At 38.9% G+C, this 27,989-nt stretch overlaps 6 protein-coding genes across 6 annotated transcripts; 4 read left to right on the forward strand and 2 right to left on the reverse strand.

The window, feature by feature from the left end:
* Positions 1-284: 284 nt before the first annotated feature.
* GCK72_017565 (uncharacterized protein) lies at positions 285-7,993 on the forward strand (the record flags this gene model as incomplete). Its single annotated transcript, XM_053732150.1, has 3 exons — positions 285-336; positions 2,124-2,221; positions 7,103-7,993. 3 exons carry the CDS (start codon positions 285-287, stop codon positions 7,991-7,993), a joined length of 1,041 nt encoding a protein of 346 aa, XP_053581063.1.
* Positions 7,994-9,008: 1,015 nt separating this feature from the next.
* GCK72_017566 (uncharacterized protein) lies at positions 9,009-10,373 on the forward strand (the record flags this gene model as incomplete). Its single annotated transcript, XM_003112480.2, has 5 exons — positions 9,009-9,161; positions 9,217-9,307; positions 9,354-9,606; positions 9,655-9,799; positions 10,308-10,373. The coding sequence occupies 5 exons, from the start codon at positions 9,009-9,011 to the stop codon at positions 10,371-10,373; spliced, it is 708 nt and encodes a 235-aa protein (XP_003112528.1).
* Positions 10,374-12,311: 1,938 nt separating this feature from the next.
* On the forward strand, positions 12,312-13,215 carry GCK72_017567 (uncharacterized protein; the record flags this gene model as incomplete). The annotated part of the gene is made up of 5 exons (XM_003112393.2): positions 12,312-12,419; positions 12,463-12,708; positions 12,769-12,847; positions 12,895-13,031; positions 13,156-13,215. 5 exons carry the CDS (start codon positions 12,312-12,314, stop codon positions 13,213-13,215), a joined length of 630 nt encoding a protein of 209 aa, XP_003112441.2.
* Positions 13,216-13,224: 9 nt separating this feature from the next.
* Positions 13,225-15,536, reverse strand: GCK72_017568 (uncharacterized protein; the record flags this gene model as incomplete). Its single annotated transcript, XM_003112707.2, has 7 exons — positions 13,225-13,326; positions 13,374-13,525; positions 13,720-13,838; positions 13,882-14,189; positions 14,769-15,130; positions 15,177-15,310; positions 15,424-15,536. The coding sequence occupies 7 exons, from the start codon at positions 15,534-15,536 to the stop codon at positions 13,225-13,227; spliced, it is 1,290 nt and encodes a 429-aa protein (XP_003112755.2).
* A 1,525-nt stretch (positions 15,537-17,061) lies between these two features.
* Positions 17,062-19,217, forward strand: GCK72_017569 (uncharacterized protein; the record flags this gene model as incomplete). The annotated part of the gene is made up of 4 exons (XM_003112699.2): positions 17,062-17,132; positions 17,181-18,098; positions 18,227-18,875; positions 18,921-19,217. The coding sequence occupies 4 exons, from the start codon at positions 17,062-17,064 to the stop codon at positions 19,215-19,217; spliced, it is 1,935 nt and encodes a 644-aa protein (XP_003112747.2).
* A 1,356-nt stretch (positions 19,218-20,573) lies between these two features.
* GCK72_017570 (uncharacterized protein) lies at positions 20,574-25,587 on the reverse strand (the record flags this gene model as incomplete). The annotated part of the gene is made up of 11 exons (XM_003112769.2): positions 20,574-20,753; positions 20,802-21,164; positions 21,211-21,339; positions 21,515-21,721; positions 22,091-22,282; positions 22,434-22,631; positions 22,677-22,841; positions 22,887-23,078; positions 23,165-23,273; positions 23,963-24,115; positions 25,568-25,587. 11 exons carry the CDS (start codon positions 25,585-25,587, stop codon positions 20,574-20,576), a joined length of 1,908 nt encoding a protein of 635 aa, XP_003112817.2.
* Between the last annotated feature and the right edge of the window lie 2,402 nt (positions 25,588-27,989).

The raw sequence follows: 27,989 nt of genomic DNA on the forward strand, positions 1-27,989 counted from the left end.
CAAAAAATAATTAACTTTTGAAATCAATTGCACTAAACTTTATTTTCTCCACAAAAAAGCTGATGAGTAAGCGGTCTAGACGAAGGCTCTCCTCCATCATAAATATCCCGGAAGGTGCTCATAATTAATCTGGAATTCCAGATGGATTCTCGCTTCACTTTTTATTTTTTCGAATAAATATTCATCATGAGAGAAAAAATTTGGATTACATGACCGGGGGGAGAGTGACAAATCTTTTTAATAAGTAGGTCGACTGGGTTGTGTTCGAAGTTCTATCATTAAATATGTCAACTAAAGAGAGGACGGATAGACGCAGAGATGCCAGAGTGTCTCACCGTCTGTGCTCTCTCCTCACTTTCTCTCTCAATCTTCCTTATAACTCTCATATCTCCGTTATCTTTGAGCCTATCAATTTCTTCAAAAATTTCAGATTTTTGAGATATTCCTCTCTATGAATAAAAATGAATTCCAATTCAGATGCCTCCTGATTTCTCGTTTTCTTAAATTTCAGACATCCCAATTCTCCCTACGTCACACCCTTTGCCCTTTTCTATTCTCTCCGCTACTTTCAGAGTGATCAGTTCAAATTCTTCTGATTTCTCAGATCGCCCACGTTTCCTATTTCCTTCCTATTTTCTTTTCTTTTTCTTTTTTTCTTTTCAGTCCTTTTCCAAATTCCGGTGCCCCAATCTCTAATCCCCGGGGTCTGTGTTCCCGCATCAAAAGTGACATCTTCTTTTTTGCTTTCCCAAATTTCAGAGAATGTTCGTTTTCCTCTTTGTCTCTCTAGTGTTTTTAGCAAAAAAGAAGAACTAAATCGAATCTCTTCTCTCCTTTTTCTTTTTTTCCTAGAAAAGACAAAAATTCAGAAGTTTTTTTTTTCTTTCCCATTTTAGCCGTTTCTTGATGCCATCCATTTCAAACTCCGCTTATTTTATGAATAATTGCCTTTTTCACTGAGCTCTTTTTCTCGTTTTCCCTCCTTTTTGTTGCTTCTTCGGAGTTGAAATAGGAAGAAAAAGAGAGGAAAAGAAGTGGAAATTGGGTATGTTGTTTTGTTGGGTTTTGCAAACATTTTAGGATGGACAGAGGAAGAAGGAAGTTTTCGAAAAGTCCGGTTAGCAAAAAGTCGATATTTTTGAGTTTGAAATACTAATTTATCTTATTTATTTCTTTTTGTAGTGTGAGTGGTACTCGTTCTCTTAGATTTTTAGTTTTTTACACAACTGTTCCAACCAAAAGATGCAACAATCAATCTTAAAAATTTATTAAAACTTTGTAGGCATGTCACAACTTCTTAAATAATTTGACTGCTTTAAATTTTTATTCGATTTTGTTGATCAAATCTAGCACTACATTATTGTAGTTGAAGTCTTTTTGATAGAACTTGTATTTTTACATCGGAGAGTTGAAGAGCTATCAAGAATTATTTAACTGTAAAAATGGAAAACTATTATTGAAAAATCAAACCAGATGGATCATTTATGGCATCGTCAAACTCTTGTCCATTTCAATTTGGCCAAAACAATTTTGCAATTTTCCGTCCAAGTCGACACAAACGGATCCTGTTCTGAAATTATTTAATGTAATAGCGGACATCTGGACACTTGTACACACAGACAGACAGATAGGCATAGCAGAACAAGCCGCAGTTTCAAATTAGCTTTTCGAACTCTTCATTTTCTCAGAAAGTTCGTTTTCTCTCTATCCTTTCCACTAATGAATTTGCCCTCCAACTCTTCTTTTTTCATTCACATTTTCAACTTTTTTCGAACTTCCGCCTAAAAAGTCTTGACTCATACTCTCCTCGTTTTTTTCCTGAATCTCAAATGAATCTCAATTTCTTCTCTCTCGAACAGGTGCCTTCTCATTTCCTTTTCCACTTGTTTTTGCTTAAAAACACATTAACGGATAGAAGGGAAAGAAGGAGAAGAAAGTGGAGAGTGAGATTGAGAAAAATACAAATTTATGAGTAGATTAGCATAATCCGCCGGGCGCCGCTCTCACTTATATTATAATTCTTTTTCTTTTTTCTAGCTGCTCACTCAGTTTTTTCACTTTTTTCTTCAACGCTCTATACTTTCTCTATCCTTTTTTATAGAAATTTAATTTCTTTTTTTCAGGTTCTGTGAACAACAAGCAAGTCAAGATGCCAGGAGATGATGATGTTCCAGAGGGTCTTGAGGCGATCAACCTCAAAATGAATGCAACGACTGATGATGTGAGTAAATGGGGATGAAAAAGAAAGTAGAATTCATGATTACCTTGATGGTTACTCAAATAAAAGGTGTGGGAAAAATGAAATTGTGGGGGAAAGGGGAGGAATGGTGGTGCAGATGGATGAGATCAAGATCCACGTCATCAAGAATCATGAAGGAAATTTTGGATTCAGAATGGTGATTGGGGAATCTACCAAAAAATTAAAACCCAAGAACGAGAAAAGTGAGGAAAAGTATTTAAATTTTGAAATTTCAATTACACATCGCTAAACTTTGAGCATACGTCTCAGCTCCATAAATAGTTTGATTGCGTTGGCATTTACGTTAATGCATTGAGCTAGCCTAAATCTTCATTTTTGAAGTTGAACACATTCTTGTCAGAGCTCACCCCGGAGAGTTATGGTACGGCAAAGTGAAGGCTATCTAAGACTCTCTTACCTCTGGTGAGAGCTCTTTTCTTTGTATTTGTCGCGACGTATCTCTCCAGAAAGAGCTCGTACAGAAAAATTGTCAACTTCAAAAATGGAGCTCTATTTTTTTTAAATGTCCTTATATGTATAAATCGAAAATTAACTGGACACCTATTGACACTATCTCAAAGCTCACCGTTTATTTAATGATAAACCTAGAAAACATTAAGTTTCACAACTCTGATATCTTAGCTTTTATTATACTTATATAAACATTTCCTAAGTTTGAAGAAAAATTTTCATTTGTAAACTATTCCGATTCTTTTGAACTACCGAGCATCACTCACAAGATGACTCAAAAAGTTTGACTGACCAGTTTTCAGATCTAGAAGAAAAGAGAAATCTACGTAAATGCTCGATAATTTGATAGTTGATTAGTCTATTATGATATCACATTCTTCATTTTGAAGTGCTTCTTAAAATTCTAAAATTCAGAAACCGCTGCGAGAAATTGTGAAAAACTTTCGGGGTGAAACCTTTCACACGATCTCATCAGTTCCATATAAAATATATGAGAAGTTTAGAAGATCTCCCGCCACTTTTCACTGATTCATTTTAGTTTACTAGATCTTTTCTTGTTGAAAAAGAACAAAAATGTTGTTTTCTGGTTTAAAAAAAGAAGAAAGAAAGAAGCGGCATGCTAATAACTCTCTGTTTCGAATCTCAGTGCCACGCATGGCGTGCAACATGTCTGGAATTTGGATGATTATTCGTAGGCTCACGTCTTTTTTTTTTAGTTAAAAATGGTTTTTGTAGTTGACAACTTTTTGATAGCTATTCTAGTTTTGGAGATATGAAATATCTGAAAATTATGATTTTTTCTGGCAATAATTTCTGGAAAAAGCTATCTGAATTGTCAAGGCTCACAACTCAATAATCATAAGAGCTAGACAAAAGTTTTCAAAATATCGAGAGCTAGGTTTGATCTACAAAAACTATTTGACAAGTTCAGGATACGTAGCGGGCTTCAGAAGTTAAAACTCTCTTTTACAGTGATCCACATTTTTGAGCCTTCATCTCTCCAAAATGATTAGAGCTATCAAAAAGTTTTTTTTTAATAGAGAGCAAGATTTTCAACTTTAAAATACTTAAATTTTGGAATGATCATGCATAAAAAGACAAGCATTCTAAATTCCACCGTTACCATTGAGCAACCTACTTTATCTATTCCAGAGCATTCATTGAAAACTCTCTAGTTTCTAGATATGCCGTTGTTCTTCAAAACTTCATTTTAAGTTCTGGTGATTAGCTCTTTCGCCCTACTTTCCAAAGCAGGTGGTTTCTCGATTTCGATTCGATTTGCTCCATCCAATTTCTTCCAATTTATTTCTCCTCTGTATTCTTTCTGTTAGATTCTTGAATCAAATCAGTGTTTTCTTTTCTGTTCCCCCACTCTTCTCTCTCCATCTGTTCCCCCCTCATCGTAATTGCATCAGTTGAGGTTTTCTCCATGATTGAGTATGTGGCCCATCAGCTCCGGTGGGCTGTCACTGCTTTCTGCTTGTTCTGAAAATATGGAAAAACCAGTTGTGTGCTTGAATCGGTTGGATCCTCCTCGTCGTTTCTCTTTTTTCGTCAACTGACTTGAATTGCGACCCTCATAAAAAGTGATGATGTGGTCGTTGGAAGGAAGAAGAAGAAGCGAGAAGAGTATGTCTTTTCAGTTGTATTGGAGTATGCACATACATACATATAGACATGGGACCCTCAACCATCTTCTTCTTCTTTCCTTTTTTCGTTTCCTTCTCCTTTTTTGCCTCCCGAATAAATTGAAAATTCGCATGTCATTCGCTAATTTTTCGCGGCTCTCTCTCTTTGGCTCTCTGGCTCTCCCCTTCGACATCCAACAACCCGGGAGCTCTCATTTCAAGTGTTTTCCATGTTTTTTTTTGTTTTTTTTTGTTTGGAAGCCCTTTTCTGTCTAGAATTCTACCTGAAACCAAAAAGTGGCCATCTCCAGTAGGACAGTTTCCAGAGCTCTAAGCTCCAAGCCTCCCCGAAGATTTTTTCTATTTTTTCTCCAAAACTTCGCCCCCAAAACATCTCAAATTTCCAATAATTTCCCATCCTCCGATGTCAACAACTTCTCAATTTCTTTTGGAAGGAACTTCAATCAGTCTCCGTTTCAAGTCTACCAAATGGTAAATTCGATTTGACATAGAGTGTTGATAGTATCCAAAAAAATTCAATTCCCTAAATTCAATAGAGCACACTTGCTTCTTCCAAAGATGCTCCATCTCTCTTTCCCTTTTTTCATATCATTTCTTGTTCCATTTCGTATGTACATTCATTATGAAAACACACATATTCATTACATTCATTCCCATCTGGTCACGACGACTTTTCCATTCACAAACATATCCTTTTTTCGTCGCTCACATCTTTTCTGAAAACGAGTGTCCAGACGGTTTTTGAGCAAATCTCTAGAAGGTTCTGGAAGATTTTTTGGAAACATTTTTTCTGCATGTGAGCTCTGCAAACTGAATGACCCTGAATGTTGGAGTCATCGTCCGAGTCATCACTCTCAAAAAGATTCGTTGCATTTCTGAAAGCACACGTCACTGGTTTTCGACCTACATTTATTTATGGAGGTTTCATTTTGTACTCTCTCGAATTTTATAAGTGGTATTTTCCTCAAGGAGCCAGTCTCGTATTTCATAGTAAAAAACGTATTTCTGCTCATTTGCGGTTATAAATTTCAATAAGACTCCACATTTTTGTACAGCAATAATTTTGCGCCTTTCGCCTTTCAAAAACGCGTCAACGACACCCCAGCTGAACAAACTCCTGTGAATGGGATGGTATTGTGAAATTTATGTGAAATCAATTGAGCTCTGTTTACTTTTTTCTGAATTTTCAATGTTTACTGTCCAAAAAAATGTCAATCGCTTATGAAATCGTTGTGAAAATGTTTGTATAAAAGTCAGAAATTCTAGTGACCGCGCTCCATCGCTCACAGTCTCCATAGAGCGCGATTGCACATTTCTGCTGAAAAACTTTAAAGCCCTCATTGTTCACTTTCTGTTTTTTTGTTGCTTTTTTTCAAGTGACTCAGTACCCAAAACAAAGAAAAACCCCCATTCATACATTAGCTTCCGGAAAAAAATTCAAAATCTTTCTCGAAGTTTTTTGTTCCATTTTTTGACAGCCATGTCTCGAAACGACGTTTTGATCCTTCTTTTTAAAGACTCCCTTTTCGAGATTTTTCTTAAAACGAGAAAACAAAAAAATTGAGAAGAAGAAAAAAGAGAGGACTCCCTCCGGTATTCGCCTAATTAGCACCCCCAAAACCAAAAACTTCATCTTCTTTCTCTTCTTTCTTCTCTTTTCATTCGTTATTGACTAACGACGTGAAAGTTTTGATTGATTTGTCTCTCTTTCTCCTTCTAGTAGTACAATCAAACTCCCAAGAGTCCCTTCTCTTCTTCTTTTCTTTCCATTTCTTCCACTTTTTCCATCCATATCTCTTCTCATTTCGAATGCATGTCCCTTTTTCCATTTACGTATTGGAAAAGCTCTCTCCCGGTTTTTTGTCGGGTTGTGGCTTTTTTCACTTCACCAAGAAATTTACTCACTTCCCGAATTTCCCTGTCCAGATGGGACTTTTGCTACTCTTTCCCTACCAGACCCCTTTCAAAGATATTGCTGTATCTTTGGAAGAAAGACACGTCAAAAAAGAGAAGAAAAAGAAGAAGAAGTTGTTGACTTTTTGACTAGAATCGGAAATGCATATGAATATAAGTATAGACCGCCTAAGGCTATACTCTTTTATTTTGTTTTTTTCAGTATGTGTTCATTTTTTCGTCTGACATGAATCATGCGTCTAGGTTCGATTTTTTGAGTTTAGTGAGTGTAGATCATAAGATTTGAAATCGAGTTAGGTGCACGTTTTGAGTAATTTGGCGTCTGTGATCTTGTCAGAATTTGGTCAGAAGCTGAGACAAGAGTTTATGAAATTTCGGCTAGGCGGAATCATGAGGCGATCAATGACTTGCCAAGATTTTCCTAACTCTTGGAAAAGTTGGCTCTGTTCCAAAATCGGAGGCCCATAAAAAAATCGGAGGCCCATGGCAGAATCGGAGGCCCATGGCAGAATCGGAGGCCCGTAAAAAAATCGGAGGCCCATGGCAGAATCGGAGGCCCATAAAAAAATAAGAGGCCCGTAGCAGAATCGGGGGCCCATGGCAGAATCGGAGGCCCATGGTAGATAGAGAATGTCATCGTTTATAAATGATGAAAAACTCCCTTATAAGCATCTGAAGTAGTGCAGAAGTCTGAAAACCATGTTGTAACTACATGATGCGCAAAGCTGATTTTTATTTTTTTTTTCATTCATTGCTAATTATAACAGATCTTTTTAACACATTTATTTACCCGAAGAAAGTGACATATTTATGTGAATAATTGTTAAAGGAAAAAAATGGGAAGCAACTATCCGCCTTTGCTAGTTTGTACTTTGGGTGCCTTGGGCATCTTTGGACGCCATCTACTGCTGAGTCACCTGTGGTAACAACCTCCTCCACACCTCTTCTAACGACAAAAAAACGACGTGGACACAGAACATCCGCTGTTCCCTCAGTCACAACCTCCTTTTCTACGACTCCATCGTTGTCTACTGCCACATTCTCTCTTCCGCCAACATCTGCGACAACACTATCTACATCAAACTTACTCTCTCCGACAACAACTAGACGAAGTGGCTACAGATCATCTACTGTATCTACACCTACTATCACAACTCGATTGTCGTTTATATCTACATCCACTGTTTCATCTACAGCTTTTACAGCCACAACTTTCAATCCATCTTCTCAAACAACAGCTAGACGACGTGGCCCGAGAAAATCCACTGTTCCATCTGCCGGCACATCTCCCACCACCACGGCCACTGCGTCTACATTTACTGTCCCTCTGTCATCCACTGCAACGTCAAAAGTTACACCAACAGTCACGACACCTTCCCAAACAACTACAATCAAACGAGGTGGACGCAGAACATCTAAAATGTCTTCTACTACCCCCTTCTCTTCTTCAACTTTGACTAAAACTACGAAAGTTAAACCTACTAAAACTCCTAGTTATACAACTAAAAAACCACAAAGTAAACTCACTACTACTACTTCCATAATTCATAGCCCCACTAACCCGCCCACAAGATCAGGACATGTTACAACAGGTCACCCCACAACGACAAAGAAAACGAAAACATCCTCTTCGGGTTTCAAATCCCCTACAACTCCGAAGCCTCCAAAACTTCCAAAGATGCCCAAGGCACCCAAAGTACAAACTAGCAAAGGCGGATAGTTGCTTCCCATTTTTTTCCTTTAACAATTATTCACATAAATATGTCACTTTCTTCGGGTAAATGAATGTGTTAAAAAGATCTGTTATAATTAGCAATGAATGAAAAAAAATAAAAATCAGCTTTGCGCATCATGTAGTTACAACATGGTTTTCAGACTTCTGCACTACTTCAGATGCTTATAAGGGAGTTTTTCATCATTTATAAACGATGACATTCTCTATCTACCATGGGCCTCCGATTCTGCCATGGGCCTCCGATTCTGCTACGGGCCTCTTATTTTTTTATGGGCCTCCGATTCTGCCATGGGCCTCCGATTTTTTTACGGGCCTCCGATTCTGCCATGGGCCTCCGATTCTGCCATGGGCCTCCGATTTTTTTATGGGCCTCCGATTTTGGAACAGAGCCGAAAAGTTTACCTTAAATTAAATCTTGCCCAAACTCTCATAACTCTTGCCTAAATTTTTCCTTTTTCTTTATCAATTCTAGCCCAAAACTTTTATTATTTATGCAAATTAAGTCACAGTTTTATTTTTGAACCGCCTACATTTTCACGAATCTCCAGCTCCTTAGTGACTCAATCTGAATATTTCGGTTATCAGAATCCCTCTTACATAGGTATATTACATTTTTTTATTACCTTCTCTCTATATCAGCCACACTATTTCTCTCTTGCCCATAACATAACCTATTAGAGTTTTCGTGTTTCCAAGATTGCTGGTTCCACTCACTTGACCAAAAAATTGATTGTTTAATCCAGTCAGAGGAAATATTCTCATTCCTATCAAGTTTCTCTTTCCTTTCTCCAAAACGTCATTGTTGTGCTCCGCCAACTGTGAAATTGTTGTCAATCTGATTTATGGATTTGTTGGGCGCTCCGCTCGAGCATCTCTTTATTTCTCTTTCTCCGCTACATTTCTCTAATTTTTAGACTCCAAAATCCATCCATCCCAAAACTTGGCATAAAACTCTCCTCTCCCTATCCGGGACGATTGTGAAAATTCGAAAAAAACGGGGATGTCGGCTCGGCGCGGCGCTCCCGGCGGCCAACGGCATCCCCGTCCGTATGCCGTTGAGCCGACTGTTGATATCAATGGGTTGGTGTTGCCGGCGGATATGAGTGATGAGTTGAAAGGGCTTAACGTGGGAATTGATGAGAAAACTATCGAGGTAATCAAGAAGAGACTTTTTGGGTGTGTACAGTACGTTCACCGTTTTGTTTCAGTCATTGGAATCCACACGACGCATGTTGGCTCTCTGCGAAGAGAGTAAGGAGGCCGGTATCAAGACTTTGGTCATGCTTGACGATCAAGGAGGTAATAAATCAGACCTATTTTATGCAAATTCACTTTTCAATTTCAGAACAACTCGAGCGTTGCGAAGGTGCACTTGACACCATCAACACAGACATGAAAGAGGCTGAAGACCATTTGAAAGGAATGGAGAAATGCTGCGGTCTGTGCGTCTTGCCATGGAATAAGACGGACGATTTCGAGAAGAATTCGGAATATGCAAAGGCTTGGAAGAAGGACGACGATGGAGGTGTGATCTCGGATCAACCGAGGATCACTGTTGGAGATCCAACTATGGGACCTCAGGGAGGTTATATTACCAAGTGAGATATTTTCAGAGAGAAGTTCATAGTCAAACTATTGAGTTGCAGAATTACGAATGATGCTCGAGAAGACGAAATGGATGAGAACATTCAGCAAGTGTCGACTATGGTTGGAAACTTGCGTAACATGGCCATCGATATGAGTACTGAGGTGTCCAACCAGAACAGACAACTCGACAGAATTCATGATAAGGTAAGGAAACATAACACTTTGAAAGTTAGAATGAGAGAGATGAGCTTCTCGGCGTTTCCTTCTCTCGGAAAAAGTAGCCGGTCTCTAGAAAGCTTATATCTCGAAGACAGAAAATGCTATCAAAAAGTTGTCAACGTCAAAAATGATCTACAAGACAATTAACATAACTTTGTGGTTGATAATTTTCAGCTAGTTACTGTAAGAGATTTGAGCATCTGAAGTTCAAGTATTTTATTCAAAACTTCTGAAACTGAGGCATTGAGAGAGAGAGAGAGAGATGCGGAGAAGTCAGACAGCCTAGCTTCTCTACGTCTCTCCTCGTTTCAGCAGCCAGCCCTTGTAGTCTTTTATCTCAAAAACCGAAAGAGTTATTGAAAATCTTTCAACTGCAAAAATAAAGAACTAGATTTGATCTACGCAAAAAATAATTATTGAAATATTGGGATTTTATCTCACTTTGGGCCATGAACTGAAACTTCACCATTTTTACAATTGAACTCTTTTCCAGGCTCAATCAAACGAAGTCCGTGTGGAGTCTGCCAACAAGCGTGCAAAGAATCTCATCACAAAATAAATTCTCTCTTCAAAAATCTCTCATTCTCTCTCACCTTTTCGTACCATTCCATTTTGCATAATTCTCCCTGACACAGTATTTTTATTCCTCCGCTTCTTTGGACCATTTGACAAAAAACTTATTTTGAAAAAAGCAAAAAAAATCTTCCGCGTAACTTTTAGCTCTGAAAACATGTTTCTTCTGAAAACCACCTGGTAGTTGTGACTCTTTGAATCCCCCTTCCCTCCCCCTAATGCTTGAGAGATTCACTTTTTTAATAATGAAACGAATGTGAACAAAAACTTCTAAATATTGATATTATTGACGAATAAATTATTTTTATTTCCATCCACTGATCTCTGAGAAACACGAAAATCAAAATACCAGAAAGCTGTCATTTGTTACATTTATGCTGTCTAAGACACTCAATTATTAAGATGACAGAGTGAAGTTCTCTTCTAATTGCAGGTGTTGTGAGACGAAAACGTCTGAAAACGGGAAAGAGACTCATTTATGAAAAGACACAATTTAGAGAGACATGTCTGCTAGCTCGAATCTAATTTTCCAGGTAAGGAGAGTCTATGTTCATCTGTGGTTTCAGTTATGACGTGAAACGGGAATTCAAATTTGGTAATCTTGTTTTTTCTTGTAATCACTTGAAATCTTATATCTCAAAAACTAAAATAGCTAGCGAAAAGTGGTCAACAACAAAAATCATTAACAAGATATTCTACATCTTTTCTCAGTTTGCAAATTTTTGATAACTCCTTCAGTTTTCAAGATATGCATTGTTAAAAATAGGAAACTAAAATGAAGAGAGCACAGAGAGACTAAAGCGTCTGTTTACTCTGAGTCTCAAATCTCGAAATCTATAAGACCTATCGAAAAGTTCTCAACTACAAAAATGATATCCAAGACATTTTGTATTGAGTTTTTGTTAGAAAGCTCTTGATAGTTTTTGTAGCTTTCGAAACAATTAATTTTGAAAAGTGACAGATTTCCTTCTTCACGTTGTTTTAGTCACTTAATTTTCACAGCGAATATCACAAAAGCTAAGAGAGATCTCAAAAAGTCATCTGCTACAAAAATAAATTATAAGACATTTCTTGTATTTTTGTATTTTAAAACTTTTTGAGAGGTTCCATAGTTATCAGAATATACTTGGTCGAAAATAGGTAGAAGCAAAGATAATGTGAGAATGAGTAAAAACATTTTTACTTCCTGCAAACTGCAAGGTTGGACATCATCATCTTTACCGGGGGATTTTATAGGTGCATATAATTTAACGGAAATTTTGCAGAAAGGCCTCGTAGTTGAAAAAGATCAAATGTCGTATTTTCGAGTTCTGAAAAAGAACTGCAAATCATGTGTTCCGCTTAGAGATCATCCGGTCGCTGACCGTGAATTTATAATGAGAAGATTTATTAATGGGAATTTCTTAACAAAAAAAATCAATATCTAAATCTCCAGATGCTCAATTCCTCGCGAGAAAGTGTTGAACTCTCGATTAGAATATTTATGGGAACATCCGGAACCATCTCACTATTTGTTAATTGTTTTGGTATTTATCTCATTTGTTATCATCATGGAATGATGGATGATTATCGTTTCTATCTTCTCTATTTCCAGGTTTGCTTTTCTATATCTTCATATCGAATTCTCAATTTGAAACTTCCAGATTGTTCTTCTAGTCTTTGACATTTATTTTTCAATTCTAATGGTTCCTATCCCATTGTTTCCAATTATTGGCGGGTATTCCGTTGGATTTCTCACCCAATTTTTAGATATACCAACTCATTATCAAATGATTTTCACGTTATGGTGTGTTGGCAATACCAATACTTGTATTTTTATAAGTCTTCTCAAAAGACATCAAGTTGTTGCTGCACTTGAGCTGGTAGGAGAATTTCAGACGATCAGAACACCGATGAGTTTCAGAAAAATATGATACCCTCCAGAATGCTGAGAATCTCCAAATACTCTTCAAATCTTCTCCCAATAATAGGAACCATTGCGTACGCTTTTTCAGAGCCAGATGACGTTCAGAAGAAGATAATTATAGATGAGGTAACCCTTCAATCTTATACAATTCCTCTATAATTGGATTCAGAAATACTCCTCAATCTCCACCTGGCTCTCCGAAATCCCCGGAGTCGCTATATATGATATTGACATTTCTCGTAATCCTGCATTCTTCTTTCTTACATTTGGAATAATGTTCGGTACTTTGATGTTGTCTGCATGTTATACTATACTCTATGGACAGTTGTATGTGATGCTGAAATCTATCAAGTCAAAAATATCAAACAAAACTTTTAAGAAACATTCGGTAGCGGTTGTTAGTACGGTCATGCAGGTAAGAGTATCATTGGAGCGTACTTACTATATCCAGTGATCATATGTAAATCAATTTCAGAATCTGGTTTTTGTTCTCTTTTTTCTCTTCCCTATCTTTCTATTGGCCATTGTTATTTACTCTGGAAAAGATGCTTCTGGTTAGTGCTCTAAAATCAAAAATCTTCTAATTTCCCAAAAGTTTCAGCTGCCTGCATAATTATGGTCGGTGTTATTTCCTTTCATTCTTCCGTCAACACTCTAGTTATGTGTTTCACATTTCCAGCATTTCGTCATGCAATTCTATCAGTTCCTTGTAGACTTTGCAACAATCAAAGTAGAAGTGTAAGTTGGAAGTGCGCTCTAGAAAATTAATACTTTGTCTGTAGAGCGCATTTGCTAATCTCTAGTTTCGGATTACAAACAACGGAATTGCTTTTTCAAAAAATATAAATATTTATTATTTCAGATAACAATCGTCCCACCAGTCAACAACGTGAGCGTTACCGTTCAAAGAGCAAAAATATAAATTTCATAATCAAAAATATGCTTTGTACATTTCGGGATCCGACACGTGCACCCGGAAGAAATCGAATATTCGAACGATATCCATGAAGTTTTGACGCTCGAAATGAATTTTCTGGAATTCTTTCTTTCTTTTACATTGAAAATCTTTAGATCGCTAACCTGTGCCGCATTGATAATATTATTAATTTTGATAAGTCTAGATGCATAATTGGGGAGTCGGAGCTCTTCAATATAGTAGAGATGAAGTTCATTCGCAAGAGCCTCTTGTTCAGATTCGCTTGCCTTCAGGACGTCACCTTGCAGTTCTTTGCCTGAAAATTTAGGTTACTTTGAGATAGTGCCACGTAGCCAGACATGGTCCAGTGGGTTCAAATTTTTAGTAGGCCAGTCAATAGATCTAGAACTCTATTTTTGTAGTCGACAGCTTTTTGATAGCTCTTAATCGTTTCGAGATAAGACGATTTTCAAAGACTCATGACTGATTTTCAAAAATTGAAAAGCTCACCAGCCACCTGCCATGACATTTGAGCCAACATAAAAGCTGTCTCCATACTCGTCAACTCCAAATCAACCAGAGGTTTCCCAATCTCTTCCATCATTCGAGAGTTGAAATTTTCCATAAAACTGAAAAAACCATAGATGAGAGTCTTCAAATCCGCCTACTTACAACTTCATTCCTTCCGCCTTTTTGTAAATAAACGCGGCACAGTCCACATGAATCTTGTTGAGATACGCAGCTAAACCAGGAACCAAAGTGACAATTTGATCTTCATACATTCGTTTTCCAAAGATTTGAGCAGTTGAGACGTATCGTTCCAGACGTTTCCATTGAACCCATATAGATTTGAGCATTTGCATTTGATCTTCATTCCTGAGGGATCGGAATGGAACGGAATGCATTAGAAACTTGGTGATCGATTTGATTTGCTCATTTCCAGTCATTAGTATTTCTCGCATTGTTATTGATTGGACGAACTGGAAAAATTAATTTTTATAGGTTACTGTGAGCTGAATGGGATGTTTGGTTGTCTTTACTTGTTCCCCCATTACGAATTTTAAAAAATGTGTATCTCCAAAGCTAGAAAACATTGTTAACTACTGAAACATGAAAAATAGTGGACTATTTTATAGTTGACTACTTTTAAATAGCTTCTCTGGTTTTAGAGCTAGAAAATTTTTAAAGTGATTGCCTACTCGTTTTCTCCACAACTCATCTTTGAAAGCGTGTATCTCTGAAACTTGAGTAAATAGCTGAAAATTATCAACTACAAAAATGTGGGAAATGTCTTGTAGATTACTTGTGTAGTTATCAACTTTCTTATATCTGTTCTGGTTTTTGAGATATGGGGATTTGATTGTGACTAATGACTCGTCTTTGAGAGTGTATATCTCATAAACTAAAAGTGCTGTCAAGATATTGTCAGCTGAAGAAATATGTAAAATTTAATGAGAAAAACTGTTGTAGTTGATAACTTTTTTATAGCGTCTTCATTTTTTGAGATACAACGTTTTGAAGAATACGCTTTGAGACTAAAATGCAAAAACAATACTAACCTTTATGACATTACTATGATGTATCTGCCTGTACTCTATCAATGCATGATTCATTCTTCTCAAAGTATTCAGACTCTTTATGTCATCTGATGGCACGAAATCATCCAGAACCGAAGTGATATTATTCAGAAGTCCAGTTATATCCAGCCTCACAATTGGCTCTCCTTTCTCATCCGTTTGTACTTCATAAGTCACATCTTTGACGACATCTCTTGTCTGTCGAATACATAACTGATGATCCATATTATTCACCAAGTCAACCGGTGAACTCGGATCAGATGGGTGCTCTTGATACTCATGTTTCATCAAAGGAGATGGTTTTTTTGTGTGATGAACTGCTGAGTCATAGTTGTATTTTACATCTGAAAATGTTATTAGCAGGTGGTTAATCAATACAATAAAACTCACTTTCAGGTGTCATTCCACACTGTAAACACTTTTTGTAACGACAAAATCTACAGTTGAATCTATCCTCGTTGTTTGTGGCGCAGTTCTCATTCTTCTGACGGCATGTGTATTTCTTGCCGAGTACTGTAGTTCTTCTGGAAGTTAAGTCGTCCAATTCCCCGATATAATTAAACTTTTTCTATACTTTTTCTAGTGTTTTCTCCTTTCTCTAATGTAATATTCAAGGTCACGAGACCCAAAAACCCACCTAAAAAATGCTGCACACGCTCGACAAGAAGCAACTCCGAAGTGAACTCCATGAGCTGGTTCACTGCATACTTTACAGGTCAAATTAGATGAACTGGGCTCTTGAACCAACATATCGAATCGAGAAAATAGAGGGTCAAAGAGAGAAAAAGTAGACAATGTGTCTTGTGCTCTCTCACTGTCCTCCAGTTGATTTGACGATGATGATTGCCACATTTGATAAGATACTACGTGTGTGCTCCCCCTCTATGATCAATACTGTGATCTGTGTGACTGAGCTAACAAAAATCATTGTCTCGTGAGGATAGGGTCATTTGTTTGAGTGGAAGCTTGAACTTGGTTCAAAAAGTTCAAGAAATCAAGAACACATTGGTAATTTTGAGAGTGTAGGTATTCAATTGTATTGTGTTTTTTCAGGCTTGTTTCAATATATTGCAATAAAGACTTTTCACTAAAAGTTTCATTTTCAGAGCAGAAAACTTTTAGTTTTCCAAAACTGCGCGGTATGATTGCAATCGACTGTGCCGCAAAACACGCGCCGCCCCCATTCCTCATTCTAAATATTTTTCAGTGTGGCGCCGTCGCTTTCGTTCATTTTCATTGCTTTTCACGGAAAAAGTACCGAATTTTTTCATTTTTCAGATAAAAAAAGGGTTTTTCTCCAATTCTCAATGTCAATTTTTTCCTGGTCGATTGATTCTTCCAGTCTTATCACTGAAACCAAACTTGTCGGCGGAAAAACATCACGTAATCGGTGATGCATGACATTTCCAAATGTGACAAACTTAACTGTCATTTTTGGTTTCAAAATCTCACTTTTCCGCGGAGAACGTGGAAAAGATAATTTTTCTCATCGGCAGGTGTAAGTTTCGTGAAGTTTCACCCCGTTTCTTCCAAAAACAACCTTGAAAATCTCTTCCGCCACATTCCTTTTCCAATATTATATCAATTCTTTCTCTCATCTGTTCACAGTATTATCACTGCGAGTCGTAAACGTTTCGGGAAAAGGCCAATGTATGACAAATCGGAAACGAAAATGTTTGGAAAAGGGAGAAAGTCGTCAAACTTTTGGACTAGTCGCACATATTTTGTTTGCGTTCTTTTCGAAATAAAAAGTGTGAAATTTTGAAACGTCCTTGAAGTGGTTGTGCCATTTTCACACAAAATTTCAGTTGTTTCCCTCAACAAGTCTCCCCTTGCTTCTGTTTCGCAATTTTTCAGCTGATACTGCAATATTTCTTCTCGGAACCCCTCGATTATTTTGAAAGTTTACAAAACATTGCTCATAACTTCATTACTGACCCATAAACAACGCTAGATTTCGAAACATTTCTCCACTCCGGTCTCCTCCCATTACTTTCCCTATAAATATCGCGGCCCGCAGCCTTCACTCGGTCTCTTTGTCTGCCTCGCCCTCTCCATCGTCCTCGAAAGTTCTCGTTTACATTTCCAACACACATTTTGTTTTGCTCTCCTTTCGTTTTTTTTTCGTTTCCCACAAAGTTCTTCAGTGTTTCCACCTGTTAATGCAACTGTTTCTAGGCAACCACGCATTCATCCGTTTTTTTTTTCGCCTTCTTTCTTACTTTCAACTTTTTCCCTTTCTAAATTTCGCAATATTTCATTTTCAGAACCAACCATGGCTGAGGAGTTGAACGAGTTCCAAGAGGCTGCCAACTTTGACGAGACTAAACTCAGAGAGTTGTCGAAGTGAGTTAATAATTTCTAAAATGACTATAACTAAACGTACATTTTCAGTGTTTGCGCTCGTCTTCGCCGAATGCAACTTTTAGACGCTGACATGGAGGTGGTTGTTGTTGAAGGAGAACTCCAAAGAATTCCCCGTCAAATGGAGCAGGTGAAGGAGGGTCAAGTCGTGAACAACGCTGGAGGATACGTCTTCCCAGTGTCCGACGAGACACAGGTCCGTCGATTCTTGATTCTCGGATCCGACAAGGGAACTTACCATCAATCATCAGAGAAGATTACCATGGATAACGCCCAGAGAATCATCAAGATTATCGAGGAAGGAAACGGACACATGGTTCTGAAAGAGCTTGCTCTTATCAACGCCGACAATCGTAATCCAAAAATGAGTGCGATGATCTTCACTCTTGCCCTTTGCGCCCGTATCGCAACCCACGATACAACCAAAAAGAATGAGTGTCCAATGCTTCACACTTATTCAGAGTATATCCATCAACTTCACTCAGCCGCTTTCCGACTTCTCCCGGATGTCTGTCGCACGCCAACCCATCTCTTCGAGTTCGTCGGTTATTGTCAGGATATTGCTGAAAGCACGAAAGCAGGAGGAGCAAAGTCGTCCACTGGATGGGGACGTTCCATGAGACTTGCCATCAGCAAATGGTATAAAACCAAGACAGCGGAGAAGTTGGCCATGTTGCTGACCAAGTATCCACAACGTGAAGGATGGTCGCATCGCGATCTCTTCCGTCTTGCTCATCCTAACCTCATGGAAGACGGACCGGAACACACACGTCGTGCTGATCGTCTCGAACGAGAGCAACTCTTCCGCTTCGCAGTCAAAGGAGACTTGGTCAAGAGAAAGAGAAAGATGAACGAAGACGAGATTGCTGAAGTCGAGTCGAAATGGGATAGGAAGGCTTTGAAGGTGGATTACACTGAGGAACAACTTATCAAGGAAGAACAGAGCAGGTCCGAATTGACTACTCTTTTCCAATGTTTTCGTTCTAAATGTTCTTTAAAAAGAGAAATAGTTCTTACGAAAGCATTGAATATTTAGCAATTTTTTATAGTGCCTTTATATTATTTTGTTTTTTCAGAGCTCTGGATCTTGTTGAGGCGTACCTCAACCTGAAACAGGAACAAAGCGAGGAAGTTATCGTAGCGGCGATTAAGAAGCACGGACTCGTTCGTGAGCATCTGCCAACCTCCAGTCTTAACTCGAAGCTCGTCTGGGAAACCCTCTTCGATGTTCCGATGCCGATGACTGCCATGATCCGCAACCTCGCCAAGATGACTGTTGTGGGAGCACTTGACGATAAGCGTGTTGACTCGATCATCAAGAGACTCACCGATCAGGAGGAACTTCGTCGTTCTCGCATTCATCCACTCAACTTACTGACTGCTCGCGCCGTCTACGCCCAAGGACGTGGAGACAAGGGAAAACTCGCTTGGGAGCCAAATCAAAAGATTTGCGATGCTCTCGAAGCTGGATTCTACAAGGCGTTTGTGAATGCTCCACCAACTGGAAAACGCTACTGTTTGGCTCTCGATGTTTCTGGAAGTATGTGCTCTCCTGTCAGCTCATCGCCTTTGTCGTGCCGCGAAGCCGCCACTGGAATGTCTCTCATCAATCTGCACAATGAGGCTGAGGTGAAATGCGTTGCTTTCTGTGACAAGCTCACGGAACTTCCATTCACCAAGGACTGGAAAATCGGACAAGTGAACGACTATATCGACAAACTCAGCGTAAGTTTATAAAAACTGAATCTGTATATTAACTTTATTTTTCAGTTCGGCAGCACTGATTGCGGTCTTCCGATTACATGGGCGACCGAGAATAACCTCAAGTTCGACATATTCATCATCTACACCGACAATGATACTTGGGCGGGAAACGTTCATCCATTCGAAGCCATCAAAAGATATCGCGAGGCTTCCGGAATCCACGACGCCAAGGTCATCGTCATGGCGATGCAAGCCTACAACTACTCGATTGCCGATCCATCGGACGCCGGAATGCTTGACATCACCGGATTCGATTCGGCAGTTCCACAAATTGTCCACGAGTTCGTGACTGGAAAAATCTAATTTATTGTACCGGTATCATTTTGTTATTAATTTGTTAGCTTTGTTGCACCCGACCTAATCATCTGTATTTCTTCTTGTACATTCCATAATAAATAAAAACCTAGTTTATTACGGGAAAGGTAGGAGAGAGGAAGCTCTGAAAACTAATCTCATACCATACATTCATTGAAGAAGCGTATGAAACTACAAAAAAGAAATTCATAGAGTTTGAGAGGTCAGATTTCGGCACTTGTTCCATACGGTCGAGTTTTCTGAATCAAGAGACTTCTTCAATTTTCCAGCTCATTATCAGTGTTTAGCTTTCTTTTGATTCTTCTTCTCTAAACCAAACCTAAAATTGTTTCTCCTCCTCTCTGCTTCTGGCGTCTCACAATCAAGCTGGCTCGTTACGATCAACCCAGTATCGAAGGAATTTATTTATATCTTCACAAAGATATGAAGTTTCAGAGCCTAAATGAAGCATTTTCGATTTCAGAATGAGCTATCTCAATAGAGGAAATAACCCATATAAGCAGACTGTGCAAATATCGGACCGGCCCGCCGGAATCTTCTGATTTTGTATATTTCCGATGCGATGAATGATTCAGAATCAGAAACTCATATTTGTCAGTTTTAATCTGGAAAAAAAGTAAAACCATTATGCATTTCTGTTTTCTGGAGCGTCCCACAATCAATAAAGACAAAATTCATTACGACAAAGATATGATAGAGGAAGACAGGGACAGAAAAAGTGTGGGGAACCATACATTTTGCGGAGGAATGCATAGAGCTACACAGCGAAAGAGCTATGGTTTGAAAGGGAAAAGAAGCGAATCGGGACAGGAAAAATGATGAAAACGGCAGTAGGCGAAAGATGGGATCAGGGTAAATTCATGGAATTTGGGCAACTGGTTTTGTTAGAAACAAATATAGTAAAATAGTCAAGAATATAGATATAAAATTAGGTTCAGCCTGAATGTCAGACATTGTGAAAGAAAATGAAATCGAGAAGGTGGAATTAAAACTTTGGAGAACGGAAGAGGTAGAAAGAGGGGACATGGAATCTATTTTTGGTTTTTGGGTGATTTTTTGATTTGAAAAATGGCAAAAATTCTGAATATCAGAGAAATCGAAACGGTTTCACCCGGAGGAATGATATGGGAACGAAATTATAGCAGAAAAGGCGAAAGAAAAATGGAGATTGTTCTAAACGAAAGACTTTTTTGATTTTGAGATTTTGAAGTTTTTTTTGGGTTTTTGTTGAATGAAGAAATAATGCTTAATATTATTAGGACTGTGACAGTGAACCCGCATATTAGAGGAATTGAGGAGAGCCATGAAATAAGTAAGTGAAAGGACAAAACATTATTAGATGTATTATGTCATTTCATAATCTTCGGCTTCTTCACTAGCCTCGTGTATTCGGTTGATACTTCCCATGATATTGTGGAATGAGAATTGCGTGAAGTTAGATTGCATCTCATCTTGCTCATCAACAGTTGGAAGTGTTCCACTTCGGTGTGGAGGCGTCAGTTGCACTGGTTGAGAGGTAAACTCCTGAAAATAAATGGATTACATTTGATAACTTTCATCGTTGAAACTCACATTATCGAAATAGCTTGTATCGGTTTCAGACACAACATTTGGCTTGTATGGTGGCTCGATCTCTTTTCTATACATTGCTTCCCAGTCGACTGATCGGAAGAACTCTGCTCTACAGATCTCAAGAGCATCTTCTGGTCCTCCTCCGGTTCTCAATGCTGGATCTTTGACTAGGAGTCCTTGGAGGAGAGACTTGGCTTCATGACTCAGCTTATTTGGGAACTTCAAGTCACCGGCCATAATGAGTTCGAAGAGTTTGTTGTGATCTTTCGAGTAGAACGGAAGTCGTCCGCACATCATTTCATACATCACAACACCGACTCCCCACCAGTCAACACAACGACCGTAGTCATTGTCTTCAAGAACCTGAAAACAATTTTTAGGTGACTAATGCAGAAATCCCTATGTATACCTCTGGAGCAAGATATTCCGGAGTTCCACAGAAAGTGCTCGTCTTGTCTCCGAAGCTAATTTCTTCCTTACACAATCCAAAATCGGCGATTTTGATGTGACCTTCCTTGTCGAGAAGCAAATTTTCAAGCTATAAACAAACGATTCAGTGAACGTTCAATATATATAAAGCAACCGAATGATGAATCGAATCAAGTTTTGGATGTGTTTCTTTTGAAATACTTGAAAATGTTCTACAACTATCCTGTCTACTAATTCTATAGTGATCTATTCTATCTCTATTCTAATATAAAGCAATTCCGAACCTTCAAATCGCGGTACACAATGTTATTAGCATGAAGATAACCGAGAGCAAGCACGATCTCGGCACCGTAGAAACGAGCACGTGGCTCCGAGAAACCCTCTTTGTTCATCTGCACTTCACGATTCAAGTGATAGTAGAGGTCACCTCCAATGGCGAATTCCATCACGAAGCAAAGACGATCGTTTGTTTGGAACGAGTACTTCAGCTCCTGAGAAGAAGGAGAGTCGAGATAGTGATAAAGATGATAAAGGGCATAGAGAGAATGTTTCGAGAAGTATAAATGTGTAGGAAGAAGTTTGATATAGAGAAAGGAAAGGACAGAGAGAAGAAGAAGAAGAAGTGTTTTTCTATATAAAGAAAAATGTCATCACATAAACTGAAACAACACTACTTACAGCGTGATAGGTAAATAATAAGCAAACATAAGTTTTCTGATATCTAATTTGTTTTCCAAGCGTTTTGTTTTACTAATCTATATATTTTTTAAGTATGGGTAGTTGTAGAACATTTTTGAGATTTCTATGTACCGTCATCAAATAACTTTTCGATTCATCATTCGGCGCGATGAATGGCGAACCTTCATATCGCGATAAACGATGTTGCATCTGTGAAGATATCCGAGGGCGAGTACAATCTCTGCTCCATAGAAACGCGCTCTCGCCTCAGTGAACGTTCCGCATTTACGAAGATGTGTAAACAACTCTCCACCGTTGGCGAACTCCATGACGAAGCAGAGATGCCATTGCGCTTGAAAACTCCATCTCAGCTCCTGTAAATGCGATCACAAACACTATAGGATGACACAAAAGTTAACAAAGGTTTCAACTGATAGTAGACACACAATTAGAAAGATCGTGCAAAAAAGGTAAGAAGTGAGAATTATAAGTGGGATGGTCAGAAGATGAGTAACTGGATCTTACCGTGAGGAATGGATGTTTGCATCGCTGGAGAACACGGTTCTCAGTCAAGGTGTGAGCAACTTCTTCGCGGGCAATAATCACTTCCTTCTTGAGGATTTTGATGGCGAAAAGTTGATGAGATCGTTTCTCCTTGCACAAAATGACTTTTCCGAATGTTCCCTTTCCGAGCACTTTGAGGAAGTCGAAGTCGTCCATTGTCTGAAAATCGGGAATTCGTATCAATCAGAAAGGCGAATCTCTTACAATTCTGTCTCTCTTGGCTGCTTCACTGGTATCCGCAATACTGATCATAGAAGCCTTGAAATCGATTCCTGATGCAAGATCCCCTGGCTTAGACGATGGTTGTCCCATGATAGCATGCGCAGCTCCAGCGAACTCTCCTTCGTCGTCAATTCTCGGTGGGGGATTCTGAAAAAAACTAGTTTTTGACTATGCACACGGTCTAGTTTTTACCGTATCCATTAATTCTTCGTGAGTATGGGGAACGGTTTGATTCTTGTACTTCCTCGAAATCGCTTCAATCGCTTCAATCCATCTTGCACGAGCTTCCGCATTCTCCGCATAGAATGTTCGCTCGATGACCGTAGTCCATTGTAGGCATCGTACCATAAACATGTTGGGACGTGGCTTCTCGAAAGTCATCGTCTGAAAAAAAAGCCCCATGGATACACTAGACGTACAGGAAATTGGTTGAGTTTGTCTCCGTCCAAATAGGAAATTGCAAAGCTTACCGCAGCGTCTTTGATCATGAAGTCATTGAGAGGTTCGGGATAGGGTTGCCCCTCCTTGGGCTTCGTGCGGAATCCGAGAAGAGCTCCATCGTGGAAGAGCATGAAGTACCTGAAGGAAATCCACGTCATATTTTGTGTTCATCATCACCACAATAATTGTTTTTTGACTCTGGCATGTTTTCCGTTTTCCATTCTCAACTTCTTTCAATCGTTCTCCATTCGATTATTTTTCGCGACGCTCATTCGCTGTTCGAAAATGTGTGTTTATTGTTTTGGAACACGATCAAGTAGGGTGGCCTACGGTGGCATCCAAGCACACACACACCCAACAACAAAAAACAGAAATACAAAAATACTGCACAAAAAATATTGTGTCCGTGTTTTGAATCTTGTTGACGATAATAGTCATCAGTAAAATCTTTCTGATTGCAGTGCTTCCGTGTTTTTTCTGATTAAAATTGCGAAATAGAAAAAACAATTCGTATTCAGCACAACAGATTACTGCTACAAAACATAAAGTAGCTAATATGTATGTCTGTTGTCAGGAAATCACATCATTTCCTAGAATAATGTTTACGAGGAATATATCAGATTTTCAGCCGGAAAAGCATGATAAAGAGAGAGAGAGAGAGCGCGCGCGAGGCGAAAACAAATCAGTTGACGCAAGAGGATAAGTGGATGAATGTGGAAAGTGAAAAATAAAAAGAGTGTGAGTGAATCAACATCGAATTTAATATTTTGTGATTGCGATGAACTTCTAATAGGCTTTATCTTCTTGTCATGTTTACGGTAGCTCACCTGGGTCTCCAGTTACGGATATGCTCTCCCTTCTTATGGAGCCATCCTTCGATAACGATATCTTCAGGTCGTCGCGACTTCGTTGACAAACTTGTCATCGACATCTTTCCGCAGGAGTCGTTGTACACGTTGTTGGGCAAGTGGCGTTTCCGGCTGAAAATAGAGAACAGTGAAAATTTAAAATAGTTTCGAATTGATTTTTAAGTTTTAAAACGGGGAAAAGGCGAGAACGGAGCGAATAACACGACGCGAATGATGTGACAAACAGAGGAAAAGAGGGAAAAGAGTGCGCAAGTTTTAGAGAGAAAATGAGAAAAATAAGGGAGACTGAGAGGTGGTGACCCTTTTTCGGCGGAAACAAGAAGAACGAAAACATTTTCAGACACTGCCAACAACATGATGAGTAAGGCCTGCTTTTGAATATCGTCGTGCTTGTTTTTTGAACAAGGAAGAAGAGAAGACAGAAAAAATAGAAGTAGGAATAAGCAGTTAAAGCAAGCAAGCAATGAAAAATAAGAAAAAAGAATATCGGTTTTCTGGAATCGGCTATTCGAAAAACAAGATTATTTTTGTTGGGTAGGAAAACAACACGCCCGAAAACCCACACAGTAAGTGACACTGATCATAACAAAGTTTTGTCATCACAGATTACGGTAAAATTCTGCGAGCTATGATGATTAATGTGCACTTTCTGTTGGTCTGGTAGCAAATTTATTCTCGAAGAAAGAGTGAGCGCAAAGAAGAGAGTTTGAATAGAGAGGAGTGACAAACAAGTTGTCGAGAAGGCAGCGACCACAAATGATAACAAAACAGACAAATGAAAAAAGATTCTGTTGAGAGGGAGACGAGAGAGATGATAAGCGAAGGTGTTTGAAACAAACATGATTTTATTATTGATGATCTTCGAGGTAATAAATGTGGTTTGAGTGTTAGATAAGGCAATTTATTTCGATAAACACCTTTTTTCTAGAGTGATAAACAACTTCAGTATCAAATGTAATCTAGTCGAACAGCCACTCACAGAGGTTTTGAAATCAAACTGGAGATAAATAAGTCAAACGATGAAAGAAGGTGAAAAAATAAAGAATAGAAAGAGGAGATAAAGAGCAACACCAAGTGAACGCTACAGACGATTGATACACTTTGACAAGGTAGACAGAGACAATGAATGATATCCGGGAGAGACAAGCGCACGTGTTGTCTGTCTAAGCTTTCTGAGCTCTGAGTGAAACAGATTATGAGCGGCGCGGCACAGACATACACAAACATACAAAAACGACGAGGGGACGGACGCCATGGGAGTGTGGGCGGAGCATGGGGCTCACACGTGGCGAGACGCAGGCAAGCTAGAGCCGGGGAGGAGACGAGTAGCTTTTTTGAAAAACATACAATGAGAGGAGGGGAATGTGTGCACTTTCAAGGGAAATGTGTACTATATGAATCGGAATTCATTTAGAATAGAGCTCAGTGGACCACAGAGATCGAAGCGGTAATGAGTGTATCTATGCATAAGCTGTCTAGCTTGATGTAACCTTTTAGAAGTATACATTCGAATTTGGTGAATGATCACTTATAAAATCTAGAGGTACAGAAGCAGAAACTCACGAGTTAGGCGTCCACACCATGCTTTATGTTTCGAAGAGCTAGAAAGAACCGATGAGAAAGGGAATGATCGAATGAGGAAAAGCGACAATCGGAGGCGCCGAAAGGGGTTGAGACCGGGTCTCGAACCGACCGTCTTGAGACAAATACAAACAATTTGATGGGTGGGAGGGAAGAAAAAATGCGTGAGTTGTTGAAACCTTCAAGAGGGAAAGAGAAAATCGAGGCGAATGAAAGTGACAAACAACTTTTTAGATTGAAAAATTGAAACAAAACGAGAAAACAGTTTGATGGACACACGACACTCAGATTGATTCGCAAAGTTTCGAAATGTTGTTTTCTTCATTTTTTCCGATAGAAAAAGAATCGAATCGAATAGTAAAAATAGGTTTTCCGCAACATTGGAAGGTGAGCGAGAGGCACGGACACGCGGCGCTCGCGTCACTGGTAGTATGCAGTAGTACGGAAAAGTACATGTTTCGATCAAAGGCCGCGCGTGCTTTGCTTCGCGGATGGATGATCGGTGACGACGGTGCTGCGGACGGTGAGAGTAAGCAGACGGAATGAAGAGATGGAGAGAAGGCGAAATAGTACATACGAGAGTTGTTTACATCCGAAAACGAAAACGAAGGGGGAGGGGAGGCAGCCAAGCCTAGGCTTCGCGACAACACGCTCTTACGAGAAAAAACTAAATAGCCAGCTCTGTTGAATGTTTCGTTTTTTAGAGGTGACGAATTCCGAGACCAGAGGACGATGTCTGAATAGAAACGAATAATTTTATAGAAATGTTGATGAGTACGTGGAAAAAGGGCGGAAAATGATAAACAAATAACACTTGTCCTCGTGAACTACACAGCAAGATTTTACTCGGCCACGGCCATGAGAAACCGCGGTAGTTTAAAAAGAGTTTTCGAAAACAAAAGAAAAAATTGTTTGTTATCATCCGATCTGATTTCTTAAACTCTCTCGAATGGTGGGAAACTTGATCTTTGAAGCCACGTGAGTATAATAAATGCTATAGTCCTTCTCGATATCTCTCACCCTCCCTCTCCACGTGTGACATATATAATCTTTTGACGTCTGCGTCACTGGAGCGCGCGAAGACCTCGACGAGGACACAAAAACATTGGCGAAGTAAACAACTCTGGTTGTGACAGGGTATGGGGGATGAGGAAGATGGCATCGTCGAGGAATTGACATTCCCTTCTGCTTCTAGTTCAAAAAAACAGAGGGGAGTTGCACATCGTCACTGCACAAAACCACATGTTTGGAGGTTCAGAAATCCAGAAGTAGTGTTGAAAAAAGAGAATTCTGAGGGAAAACGAAAAGAATAGGTGGTTTTTGGTGTTGGTTCCTGAATTCAGAAGAGCATAAACATGAAGCCCATTTTCCCATTTTTTGGTTTCTCTCTCTACTTTACTTCCGAAGTAAACTGTAAACAATTCTCTCGATTGAATCAACATGTCAAGGTTAAACTATTGTCGCCGGTGTGGGTGAGTACTGTTGCGTTTCATTTTGTGAACTGTTTGTCGTGAAACGGATGAAGGAAAAAAGATGATCAATAAACAGAAATAGTTGCAGATTCTTTGCAACGTTTCAAATAAACAAGTACACCGGAAAGTATGTGATACTGCTAACGTCGAGAACCATTGGTACAAGGGTCATTTGGGGAAAGATCAAGGTAGAAAGTACTGGTCGATTTCGAGAGCGCGTCGCGGTCTTGGCGATTGGAAATGTTATATTTTTGAAATCTACTGGTTCACAGCTTTATTTTTGCAATTGACATTTTTTCATAGCTTTTATAGACTTTGAGTTATGACTCTTCAAAGCAAAACGGAGGGAAGTGAGGTACCAGAAAGACTTGCTTCAAAACGTTATATCTCTAAAGCTATTGAAAATGTCAAAAAGGAGTCAACTGTAAAAATGAAGATCTAGTTCAGTGCTTTATTGTTGCAGTTGATAAGTTTTTTATATCTAGTTTCGTTTTTGAGATATGTGTGCTAAAAGATAATGAGCTGAAATAGAGGGAGGAGAGAAACATGCTGAGAAAGCCTTATCTCTAAAACTTGACATATAGAAAACACAACGTCAACAGCCAAAATGTAGATCAAATTATATACTGCATTTTTGCTGTTGACAACTTTTTGATAGCTTCAACAGCTTTGGAGATATTTGCCAATAAAGACAAGTGGCTCACCCAGAGAAACAAAGAGAGCTAAACTAAAAATTCTATGAAACAATGCACCACTCACCTTGCTCTGTTCATAACAATCAAATAGCTGATCACAATATTCAAGCAGACTGGATTAGTACAAGTGATTCAAAATGGATATATCCGTCTCGCTCTCTTCAAAACATTCGGTGACAACACAACGGAGTGGGGACTGGTACGAAGGACACCTGGCACTTGGCAGATGGTACAACG

Source organism: Caenorhabditis remanei, chromosome V, assembly GCF_010183535.1.
Source record: "Caenorhabditis remanei strain PX506 chromosome V, whole genome shotgun sequence".
NCBI classification, from domain to species: domain Eukaryota; kingdom Metazoa; phylum Nematoda; class Chromadorea; order Rhabditida; family Rhabditidae; genus Caenorhabditis; species Caenorhabditis remanei.